Here is an 11,833-nt window from a genome sequence, read left to right as displayed (position 1 = left end):
CAGAGGATTCCTCAGTTTAGTTTAGTTTAGTTTAGTTTAGTGTATTTTCCGTCCAGCAACTTTTGGTCGCTCAGGTCTCCGCAGGGGAGCACAGGACGTGCTGAGCTAGCAGGTGTCTACATGCTACATATCGTACACTTCACCCACTATCCAGCATTTCATCGGCTCAACGGCGCTCATGACAAACCTGTTGCCCGTCAGCGGGACGTCCAGGCACGAAGAAAGCTGTCCCGTGGTCAGATCAGCCAATTTGCTTCTGGGGCCTTGCAGCCCTTGATGACCTCGGCGATCGCATGGTCGTGAGACCTTGACGCCGCCCGAGATCGGAGCAGGTAACAGAAAGAATTGAGAGGAAAGGTAGGGTGAGAGAGGAGAATGATGACCGTCTAGTGGCGTGGGCAGATCCCTCCGAAGAAGGAGCTCGCTGTCGCCAGCCTGACGAATTTGTCAAAGTCCTTGCCGATTGCGCGGTTGATGGCTGCAGCCGGCCAAGGTGCAAGCCGCATACGATGCCGTGGCGCAACCTTTCTGCAGTAAAAGATGTGTGCTGGCTCTTTTCGTCGTCCGCACGAGCACGTCAGTCGCGCATCGTCGTGACCAAACCTTTCGTGGTAGTCAGCAAAATCCCCATGGTGGGTTCTTGCTGCAAGCAAGTTATGAAGCAGGGGCCGAGAGAGCGCCAATTCTGACGGACAGCTGGTTGTGGCTTTAAGCCTCAGGTCTCTGTATCGCTCCGGCGCAGAGGTTTCCCACCAGGCACTGAAAGCCTCTTTCCGCTGCAGTCGGGCAATTTTTCGCAGATGCGCTAGCGTCGGTTCGCCATCAGCGGGTTCTGGCAGTGATGCTCTGCCTTTGCCAGAGCATCAGCCTCCTCGTTGCCTGGGATGTCAGCATGGCCGGGGATCCAATGGACCTCCACAGCTCCGTATTTTCGCGCCAAAGATTGGAACTCAGGAAGACCTCTTGCGAGGAGTCGTTCGGCGTGCCCCGTAAGCATGTTGCGGTCGCGAGGTTGTCGAGGCAGACAAAGATGCGGTCAGTTTCTGGAAGGCTCCCTTTCGCCTCAGCGTCGAAAACCTCAGCTGTTCCAAGACGGCCCTTGCCGCTCAAGACGGTGGATCCGTCCCGGTGAACAGCATAGCCGTATCCGATGTGGCCTTCCTCAGAACGAGACCCGTCGGAGTAGACGACAAGAGTTCGGGGCGATAGTGCCTGAAGCCAGTCGCGAAATTTTTTCGCCGTCTCGTGTTTCGATGCACTCTGCAGAGGCGCAGTCTGCTCTTCGGCAAATCCGCGCTGCAGTAAAGCAGGTCTCGGGCAGCTCGATAGCATTTCGTCGGCTCGCCGCAGTCTGGTACGGAAGGGCTGTGGCTGTTTCTGGTACTTCAACTTGATAAGTTTGTTCACGGTCACGACGGGAGCTTTTGGTCGCGACGTGCGCTGGACGAGCGGGTGAGCTTCGTCGAGAGCTTTAAGGCGCGCAGCAAAGGCCGTCCGACGCCCTTCGAGGAGTAGAGGAACGGGCGGTATTCCCGCCTCCCTGTGCAGCACGTTCGTCGGTGTCGTCCTCCACACTGGCAGAATAGCCCGAAGAGACGTGTAGAGTGCCTTGCTCATCTTCTTGACGAGGTTGCCAATCCCCGACGGCCCCTCCTTGGAAGGCTTCGTCCAGCGCGGGCTTTTCGGACCAGGGTACCAGGCCTCCGCCGCGTACAGTAGCACGGGGATGACGCAAGCGCAGACGGCTCGTCGCATAGCACTCGGCAGAGGCCATGTTTCGTGTTCGTCAGTCTCCTAAGATGAAAGGCAACAGCTTGCGCCTTGGCCGTCCATTTCTCGACGTGTGTCTTGAGAGAGAGCTGTCGAGCCAAACGCCGAGCCAACGCATCGCTCGATCCGGCCGTTTCTCAAACTCGCCGTGGAGCACCGGCGGCGCCGTCTTGGGCTTCGTTCGAGAGAAGTGCATCACTTCTGTCTTGTCGGGGTCGAAAGAGATCCGTTAGCGGCGCCCCACGAAAGAAGCTCACGTACATGGTGAGATGCTTCGGCGGTCGTTTCATCAAGGCTATTACCGACGCATAGAATGGCAGTGTCGTCCGCGTAGCCGAAGCGTCCCTGAGAGTGACCTGGGCGATATATCGGCTCCGTGTACAACAGGAAGAGGATCGGCGAGACGGGCGACCCTGCGGCAGACCGCACTGGAGGGCGATGAATCCGTCACGATGTCTTGATAACGGATGCGTGCCGATCTGTCCTGCATGAACGAGCCGGCCCAGCGCGCGAGGTTCGATGGCCATCCTTGTTCTCGTAAGCGGAGGACCAATCTATTGCAGAGAACTGTATCGAAGGCGCCTTGTATATCCAAGGTCACCAGGGTTGCGACTTGCTTCCGGGCGAATGCCTCCTCGATGTCGTGAACCAAGGCGGCTACGAGATCCACGGCCGACCTCTTCGGGAGCGCGCCGGCTTGTTGTGGGTGTAGTACGCCGAAGTGGATTGAGCCCACGCTAGACGCCGTGCAATGAGCCGCTCGAGGCCCTTGCCGAGACAAGACAAAAGGGAGATGGGGCGCCAGGCGCGGGGTGTAGACAGATCTCTGCGTCCTAGCTTGGCGATCATAACCACTTCTGCTTCTCGGAAGGGCTTCGGATGGTGGCCAATCCTGAGGCAGCCTTGATACAGCTGATGGACGAGACTGCCGATTGCATGCCAGACAGCGCGAAGCATCCGCACCGTGATGTTGTCCGAGCCTGGAGATGTGTTCCCGGTGCGTAGAGTGGCGTCGCGAGCCTCCTCAAAGGAGACCTGATTGGGAAAGGGAATCATCTTATCCGTGTTCACGGGAATCCACGGGTCTGGGATGTCGTCGCTCGCTGTGCGCCGCTCCAGGGTTGCTCGCCGCAAGGCGGTGGCTTTCTCCAGCTGCGTCTCGTACACTCGGCCGTCTACTTGCAGGGGAGGTGCCTGGCACGGCCCTGAGGATTTTAGCCAGCGGACCGCCCGAAAGACGGAGTCGCCGTCGGCAAAGCTGTCGATCAAGTCGCGCCAGTAAAGGCGTTTTGCTCGGCGCACTGCATTGTGAAGCTCCCGCTTGGCTAGCTGCACTTCTCGGTCGAAGCCGAGAGGGTACACCCTCCTCCACGCGCGATAATTGGCCGCCGCCTTTGCGCACTCTTCGTTCCACCACCGCGCCCCATGCGTCGTCTTACGGACGGGTCGGCCCGCAGCTCTCGCTGCACAACCAAGAAGGTCCACCAGCGCCGACGCAAAGTTGTCCAGCTCGGAGGGAGTTGAGGTTGTAGTCGGGATGAAAGCTGCACCGGCTTCTACCAGCTCGACAAATCGCTTCAATTCCTCATCGGGTTGAGGCGGATCTTGCATAATGGAAGGGTGTTAGGGCTTGACTAGGCAGCATGATACTAAGGGTAAAGTGGTCGGACCCGGTTGCTAAATGATCCTCAACAACCGCGTCCGCCAAAGGTATATTGGAGAAGGCGAGATCGATCGTGCTGCCGCGCGCGTTAGTCGGGACATCGACAGCATTCAATAAGCTGAGTCGGTTATCCATGGCCCAGAACGCGATGTCTTCGCCGCGGTGCTCTTGTCGACCGGCCTGCCAGCTGGGATGCTTGGCGTTGAAGTCGCCAGATACAAGGCATTTATCCGTCACGCACCAACCAAGCAGTATTTCCAGAGCCGCGTCGTAGTCCGGCTGCCGATAGAAGTTAACTACCGTCGTCCCGTTCACGGTGAGCCAAAGGATGTCACGAGTCGCCGCAGGTCTCTTTTGATCAGCGACGAGGCCTGCGGAGCGCCGGACGTATGTCATGACTCTCGGACGAGTGTCGCGGCCGTCCCAGTCGGTGACGGGTGAGAATGTGTCGTAGGCCGGATGCGTCTTGGTGAGGCATCGGCCGTCTTTAAGTCCTGTCCATGGTTCCTGCAGCAGGATAATGTCGTATCGCTCCGAATCAGCCAGCGCGAGCGGTGTCATGCGCCGGAGGATCTTGCCCACGTTGGCTTGGAAGACTCGCAAGGACCTCCTGTCGCTTCGATTGTTGGGATGACGGTGATGCATTAGGGCAGCGTCACAGGGCTAGTGCGTCGTTTCTTCGACGGGACGACAGGGGTGAACTGGTTGTCATCGCTAGCGTGCGGCGGCGTCGTGGCCACGACAATGCAAGGGGTGAGAAGCGGCTCGCTCTGGGTGGCGCTTCTGCCAGAGCTTCCATCCTCTCCAGCTGCCTGCGACTCCGAAGAACGTAACTGACTCGAATCAGGGCTCTGACAAGACTGCTCGGGCACGTTGTGGTTTGGTGTCTGTCTTTTCTGCTGCGCGAAGAGCTGAGCTCCCGCCTGCCTCACCAGACCCTTCTCCTCTTTCGTCAGGCGCCGTACAATGCCATGAACGCGCATGGGGCGGGCAGGGCATTTAGGGTCATCAGCGCAATGTGGCCCGAGGCAGTTTGCGCACTGCTCGAGGGCTGCGCACTCTTGGCTACGATGGTTGGTCTTGCCGCAACGTCTGCAGCGCGCCGTCCGGTCGCAGCTGTGGCGAGCGTGGAAATCCCAGCATTTATCGCATTGGCTAGGGATGCTGGGTTTGTCAATGTAACGGGCGAGACGGCTGGCGCCGAAAAGTCTCCAGGGTCTTCGTGTGGGTTCCAGGAAGGACACAATCAGGGTCTGGGTGGGCATATCACCCGAGTCGTGTCGCGATAGACGTATGCTGATGGGCTTCAGTCCGGTTTGGCAGGCAATCTCTTCTTTGACCGCCTCCTCGTAGTTGATCACGACACCTCGTAGGTCTGTGAGCCTACGAGGACAATCGGCTACCACGTACGAATGCCATTTCTGGCTTATCTCTACGGCCGCGGCTTCCAGGTCTGCAGCCCACTCCGCCTGCCGTTGCACAAGTAAGTCACGCGTGGCCACATCCGATGCCTGGATGGCCCAGCCCGTGTTTACCGGGAAGGCTGCCGGAATGCGGCGCAGGTCAATACCGACTCTAGCGGCGATGTGGGTCCGGATTGCGTATCTTTCGTGGTTTCGGGCCGGAGCGTCAGCGTCAAGTCGGACGAGACACGGAGGTCTTCCTTCGGTGGGGCTACGGGCGGTCGTCCTGGCAGACGAGTGGTGGTCTGTGGTTTTCGCTGTGGTGGGGCGGAGGCTGTAAAGGCCAGCTGTCCTTGCTTCGGCTTGCCGGATGCGAGAACGCTGCTGTACGTGGGCTTCGGTGGTTCTTCGAGTTCGGCAAGCGATTGAGTCCAGAATTTGAGAAATTTGGTGGCGACTTGCTTGGCGATGCTGTTTTCGGTGCCAGACGTGAACTGCTTTGCTGCTTGTTCGAATGATTCGCTAAAGACCCGTAAGACTGCCAGCTTGGCGTTATGGGCTGCCGTTTTGTCGCGAGCAATTTTCGTGGCCGCTTCGAGGATTGAGACTGGCGCGTGCTCAGTGGGCTGGGCCGAGTCGAAGAGATTCGGGCTTCTTCCAGCTGCGCTCCTTCCGTGACGGCAGCTTCAGGCGTTTCGGTGGACGAGATTGACTGGGCCAGCTGCTGGGCCGCGGAAACGAGTCGTTTCGGCGAGCTTCCGTCGGGTAGCGAGGTCGGAGATGCGATATGTGAGCCGCCGGATTTGGCGGCGATCGTGCCTTGTCTCGAGGCATTGGAGTCGACATGCGAACCTGAGGCTGGTGCCATGGTCGCTGCCGGCGCTTGCGCGCGGCTCAATTGGTGTTTTGTCAAGAGCACTTGTTAAGCGAAAGTATGTGAGAATAGGCTACTTTCTTAACACTTGCGTGCCAAGAAAGTAAAAATACAAGGAAGGATGCAGAGGATTCCTCATGTATGTATGTATGTGTATTTTCCGTCCAGCGGCCGTGAGGCCGCTCAGGTCCCGGTGGGGCACAGGACGTGCTGAGCTAGTAGGCTGTCTACAGTCTCCTCTCGCAAACGTAAACAACCACCATCCAGCATTTCATCGGCTCTGAGGCGCTCCGTGTTGAACCTGGTGCCCGTCAGCGGGTCGTGCAGGCGCGGCGGTGAGATCGCCATTCAGTTTTGGTCTCCAAGGGACCGTTGTCGGAGACTGCAGAGCGCAGCCTCAGTTGGCCCGGCCGGGCAAAGGTGTTGCAGCACCTCTGCCTGGCCGAATCCGGGGATTTGAACAAAGGAAGAGGTGAGGAAAGGTGTGATGCAGCCGCCTAGTGGCGAGGGCAAGCCCATTCAAAGAAGGAGGACGCCTTCGCCAGCTTGACGAACCTGTCGAAGTCTCTGCCTATTGCGCGATTGACTGCTGCAGTAGGTGAGGGCGTCAGCCTCATCCGATGCCGCGGCTCGATCTTTCGGCAATAAAGACATGGTTTGGCTCTTTTCGTCGGCCACATGAGCACGTCAGTCGCGCATCGTCGTGGTTGAACCTCTCGTGGTAGTCGGCAAAGTCCCGTGACGGGTTCTGGCTGCAAGCAGGTGGTGGAGAAGCGGTCGGGGAGTTTGAGCTCAGGGGCAGCCGGTCGTCGGCTTAAGGTGCAGTGGCTTGTACTGTTCGGGTGCGGAGGCTTCCCACCAGGCTTTAAATGCACACAGGCTGCTGCCTGGCAGCCCTGCGCAGATATGCCAGTGTCGGGACAGCGCCTGCGGGCTCGGGTTGAGAGGTTCCTGCTTTCGCTAAGGCATCGGCCTGCTCGTTGCCTGGGATGCTGGTGTGGCCGGGGATCCAGCGGACCTCCGTGGCACCGTGTGCTGTGGCCAGGGCCTGGAACTCGAGGAAGACATCCTGGGAGGAGTCTGCCGGCATGCCTCTGAGGCATGTTGCCGCCGCGATGTTGTCGAGACAAACGACTACCCTCTGCGATCGTGGGAGGCTTAGGGCAGCGCGCAGGCCCTCGAGCGCGCCTTTCGCTTCCGCATCAAAAACCTCAGCGGGCCCAAGTCGGCCGCAGCCACTTAGGACGGTTTGCCCATCCAGATGGATGGCATAGCCATAACCGACCGCTGCATCCGAGGAGAGCGATCCGTCTGAGTAGACGACCAGAGTGTGTGGTGGCACTGACCGGAGCCAAATGCGGAAATCCGCTGCTGACTGGTCTTTCGGGGCGGTTTGCAGAGGCAGCGCCTGATCGTCGCCGAAGCGGCGAGGGAGGAGAATTGGCCGCCTGCTGCAAGGCAGCAGCTGGTCACTGCGTCGAAGTCGGGTCCGAAGCCTTCTCGCGGCACCTGGTACTTCAGTTTGATCGACCTGTGGATGACAGGGGCTTGGGCCGGACTGTACGTTTCGCAAGCGGATGGGCTTCATCGAGAGACTTGAGGCGGGCCGCGAAGCGCTGCGACGACATCGAGCAGTTGTATCACCGGTGGAATGCCGCTCTCTCGATGGAGGGCATTGATCGGCGTCGTCCTCCAAACAGGCAGGATGGCTCGGATGGATGTGTGAAGCGACTTGTTCATCTTTCGGATGAGTTGCTGTATCCCGGATGGTCCTTCTTTTGCTGGCTGGGTCCATCGCGGGCTGGTTAATCCGGGGTACCATGCCTCGGTGCCGTGGAGCAGCACCGGTTCGATACATGCTCTTACGGCTCTGCGAACGGCACCGGGAAGAGGACCATGTTTGGTGTTTGCCAGACTTTTCAAGTGATAGGCCACGACCTGTGCCTTGGCTGTCCACTTTTCCACGTGTGTCTTGAACGACAGGGTGCTGTCGAGCCAGATGCCTAGCCATCGCAGTGCTCGGTCAGGGCGCTTCTCTGAGTCGCCGTGAAATATAGGCGGGCAACTTTAGGTTTGCTTCGACAGAAATGCATGACCTCAGTCTTCATCGGGTCGAAGGCGATGCCGTTGGCGGCGCCCCAGGCCACAAGTTCGTTTACATAGCGCGACGCTCTCTCGGCTGTCTTCTCCAGGGAGTTACCTATGCATAGGATACCCGTGTCGTCTGCGTAGCCGAAGCGCCCCTTCGGCTTCCCTAGGCGGTAAATTGGTTCCGTGTACAACAGAAAAAGGATGGGCGAGACTGGTGATCCCTGGGAGGCCGCATTGAGAGGCGAGCTGGGCGTGGTAGTGTCCTGGTATCTGACGCGCGCCGAGCGGTCATGCATGAAAGAACCAGCCCATCGAGCGAGATGTTCTGGCCACCCCTGCTCACGGAGGCGAAGGATCAGCCTGTTGCGGAGGACAGTGTCGAAGGCTCCTGGATGTCCATAGTCACCAACGTGGCAACTTGTCCGCGGGCAAACGCCTCTTCAATGTCATGCAGCAGAGCGGCAACAAGGTCAACGGCAGATCTCTTCGGAGAGCGCCAGCTTGTTGTGAATGGAGGACTCCGTAGTGGACGGAGGCCCATGCCAGGCGGCGTGCGATGAGCCGCTCGAGACCTTTGCCTAGGCAGGACAGTAGGAGATGGGTCGCCAGGCACGAGGGTCGAGAGGTTCCTTCGGCCTGGTTTTGTTATCATGACTACTTCGGCCTCTCTGAACGGCTTCGGGTGATGGCCGATGGTGAGGCAGCCTTCGTACAGCCGCTGGACGTGGCTTCCGATAATATGCCATACCGCCTTGAGCATTTGTACCGTGATGCTGTCGGGGCCGGGAGACGTGTTTCCTGTCCGTAGGGTTGCGTCGCGCACTTCCTCAAGTGACGCCTGTTGCGTGAAGGAACGGTTTTCGTTGTGTCGACTGGGATCCACGGATCTGGGATGTCGTCGTCCGCCGTGCGCCGCTCGAGCGTCGCCCGCCGTAGGGCATTGGCTTTGTCAAGCTGCGTCTCGTAAACTACATCGCCTACTTGTAGGGGCGGAGGCTGGAAAGCGCCCGGTGATCTCAGCCATCGGACCGCTTTGAATATGGAGGCGCTGTCAGTGAAGCTGTCGATCAGATTGCGCCAGTAATGTCTTTTGGCTCGCCGCACGACTTTCTGGAAGTCTCTCTTTGCAAGCTGGACTTCCCGATTGAAGCCGAGAGGGTAGACTCTCCTAATCGCGCGGTATTCCGCCGCGGCGAGGGCGCATTCTTCTGTCCACCAGGGCGCGCTGCGTGCCCCTTTGCGGACGGGGCGACCGGCGGCCTTGGCTGCCAGTTGGAGAAGTTCCACGAGCGCCAACGCCAGGGAATCAAGCTCTTGGGAGACGAGGCCGCGGCCGGGATAGCTGTTGCTCCGGAATCGACCATTTCGGCGAAACGAGCGAGCTCGTCGTCAGAGGTGAGGCGGACCTTTCCTAGCGGCACCGAGGCCGGAGCCAGGTCAGCGAGTGTCACGCTGAGCGTGAAGTGGTCAGAGCTGGTGGCCAGGTGTTCCTCCACGACAGCTTCGGATAGTGGTATGTTGGAGAAGGCGAGGTCTATTGTGTTGCCATGTGGGTTCGTTGGCACATCGGCAGGGTTGAGCAAGCTAAGGCCGTTCTCAGAGGCCCAAAGGCGATGTCGTCACCTCGGCCATCGAGCCGGCCGGTTTGCCAGCTACTGTGTTTGGCGTTGAAGTCGCCTGCTACTAGGCACCTTCCTGGTGTGGTCCACTGGAGGAGCATCTCCAGTGCTTCATCGTAGTGCGGTTGTCGATAGAAGTTTACTACTGTTATGTTGTTGATGGTGAGCCAGAGAATGTCGCGGGTCGCCACAGGCCTCCTCTGATCTGTCATCAGGCAGGGACTCCGCCGGACATAGGTCATTACTCGAGGTCGGGTGCTGTTGTCGTCCCAGCTGTCGACTGGGAGAAGGTATCGTAGGCTGGGTGGGTTTTGGTAAGACATCGGCCGTCCTTGGCTTCCGTCCACGGCTCCTGGAGGAGCACTATGTCGTATCGTTCAGAGTCGGCGAGGCAAGGGCGCAGTCATGTGCTGGCGAGATCTTGCCTACGTTAGCTTGGAAGACTCGCAGGGTCTTCTTGTCGCTTTGGTTCACGCGGGGATGTCTCGTCATGGAGATAGTGCAATGGGGCTGATGCGTCGCTTCTTTGAAGGAAGCTGGTCTAGATTCGTTGCCCTCGCTCTGAGGCTGAGGTGTCGTGGTTACCATAATGAATGGCGGAGACATGGTCCTGGTCGAGCTTAGGACTGAGGTTTCGCTCCTGCCCCGTGACCTGTCATCTGGGTGCTCGGCTTCCTGGTCGTCGGGCTGAGCAGTGCTCGGAGCTATGGAATTGAGAATCTCGGAGAGTCTCGTTCTAGCTGTTCGGGTTGGTCTATGCGCTCGAACTGTTGCTTCCGCTGAGCAAATAGTTGGGTGCCCATCTGTCGGACGAGGGTTTCTCCTCCTTCGTCAGGCGGCGAATGACGCCGTGTGATCGCTTAGGGCGTGCAGGGCATTTCGAGAAATCTGCGGAATGGGGTCCGAGGCAGTTTGCGCACTGCTCGAGGGCTACGCAGGTTTCACCGTCATGGCCGTTCCTTCCGCAACGCTTGCAGGACGGTTGTCGGTCACAGCTGTGTCGAGCGTGGAAATCCAGCATTTGTTGCACTGGCTGGGCATGCTGGATCTGACGATGTGTCGGGCAAGTCGGCTGGAGCCAAAAGTCCAAGGTCTCTGGGTAGGCTCGAGGAAGGACACAATAAGCGTCTTACTCGGAAGGTCGCTTGAATCGTGCCGGCTGGGACGGATGCTGATGGGTGTGAGCCCGGTCTGGCAGGCGATTTCGTCTTTGACGGCCGCCTCGTAGTTGACTTCATTGCCCTGCAAGTCCGTAAGTCTTCGGGGCAGTTGGGCACGACGTACGTGTACCATTTGTGACTAATCTCCACCGAGGTCGCGTCTAGGTCCTCGGACCATTCCGACTGTCGCTGGACGATGAGGTCCCTGATGGTAGCGTCCGTTGTTCGGATGGCCCATCCGGGTTTACCTTGAAAGCTGCCGGGACCCGGTGCAAGTCGATGCCGACTTTGGCGGCGATGTGGGTCCAATTGCGTAGCTGCTGTGGTCTCGCGCCGGCGCTTCGGCATCGAGCCGCACGAAAACACGGAGGTCTTCTTTTGGTGGGGCGGGGATTGGTCGTCCCTGGAGACGGGAGATTGGTTGTTGTGGTCGTTGCTGTTGCGGGGCTGCGGCGGCCGTGGGAGTGTGGCCCCGAGGGCTGGCTTGCAGGGCGACCGGCGGCGACGCTGCTGTAGGTCGGGCGGGTGCGGAATTGAGGTCGGAGAGCGCCTGCTTCCAAAAGTCGAGGAAGCTGTTGGAAAATTGTTCCGCAAAGCTGTGTTCAAGGCCGGACGTGTATTGTTTGGCTGTCTGTTCGAATGATTCACAAAGGCTCGGAACACTGTCATTTTGGCGTTGTAGGCATTTGTTTGTTCAACTGCGAGCTTGTTGGCAGCTTCAACGATCGAGACCGGCTGGAGGTTAACGGACTCGGCCGAGCCAGGCCGGTTCGGGGTGGATTCACGCTGCGCTCCTTCCGTAGCGGCGGCATTGGAGAGTCTGATAAGGGCGAGGACGGCGTCGCCGCCGGTCGCCGAAACGCGGATGTGAGACCAATGGGACGGCTCGCAATGGGGGAACTGTGTCGAAGCTGAGATGCACGGGCTAATCGCGCGAGGTTGGGCGGGGTATGGACACCCAGATCAAAGGGATCTGGGCTGGCATGCGAGCTCGTGGCAGATGCCATGGCTGCTGCCGAAGCCAGCGCAAAGCGCGGCTGGAATGATTAACGTGCAGTTGTTAGGCGAGTTGGTGGGAAATTGCGCTACTTTCTTAACAATTGCATGCCAAGAAAGTAAGAAAACAGGGGAAGGTGTCTGCAGAGGATTCCTCATGAATGCGGCGAAAAGAGTGTAGGGTAACCAACGTTGCTTAGATTGTCACGGTATGTCACCCAAAAACATAATTCGGAAGCTAGGAATAGGTTGCGTGT

General features: G+C 58.8%; 2 protein-coding genes across 2 annotated transcripts; both read right to left on the bottom strand.

Annotated features, from left to right (window-relative positions):
- Positions 1–822: 822 nt before the first annotated feature.
- Positions 823–4,416, bottom strand: HRG_11259 (endonuclease-reverse transcriptase domain-containing protein; the record flags this gene model as incomplete). The annotated part of the gene is made up of 6 exons (XM_044869729.1): positions 823–1,794; positions 2,032–2,115; positions 2,195–2,298; positions 2,448–3,374; positions 3,421–4,043; positions 4,118–4,416. The coding sequence occupies 6 exons, from the start codon at positions 4,414–4,416 to the stop codon at positions 823–825; spliced, it is 3,009 nt and encodes a 1,002-aa protein (XP_044715282.1).
- Positions 4,417–6,575: 2,159 nt separating this feature from the next.
- HRG_11258 (RNase H domain-containing protein) lies at positions 6,576–8,342 on the bottom strand (the record flags this gene model as incomplete). Its single annotated transcript, XM_044869728.1, has 5 exons — positions 6,576–7,158; positions 7,530–7,713; positions 7,926–7,964; positions 8,145–8,161; positions 8,212–8,342. 5 exons carry the CDS (start codon positions 8,340–8,342, stop codon positions 6,576–6,578), a joined length of 954 nt encoding a protein of 317 aa, XP_044715281.1.
- Between the last annotated feature and the right edge of the window lie 3,491 nt (positions 8,343–11,833).

Source organism: Hirsutella rhossiliensis (assembly GCF_020360975.1).
Source record: "Hirsutella rhossiliensis strain HR02 chromosome Unknown scaffold00019, whole genome shotgun sequence".
Classification (NCBI taxonomy): domain Eukaryota; kingdom Fungi; phylum Ascomycota; class Sordariomycetes; order Hypocreales; family Ophiocordycipitaceae; genus Hirsutella; species Hirsutella rhossiliensis.
Note: the sequence above shows the minus strand (reverse complement) of the source record. Positions and strands in the feature narration are given on the sequence as shown.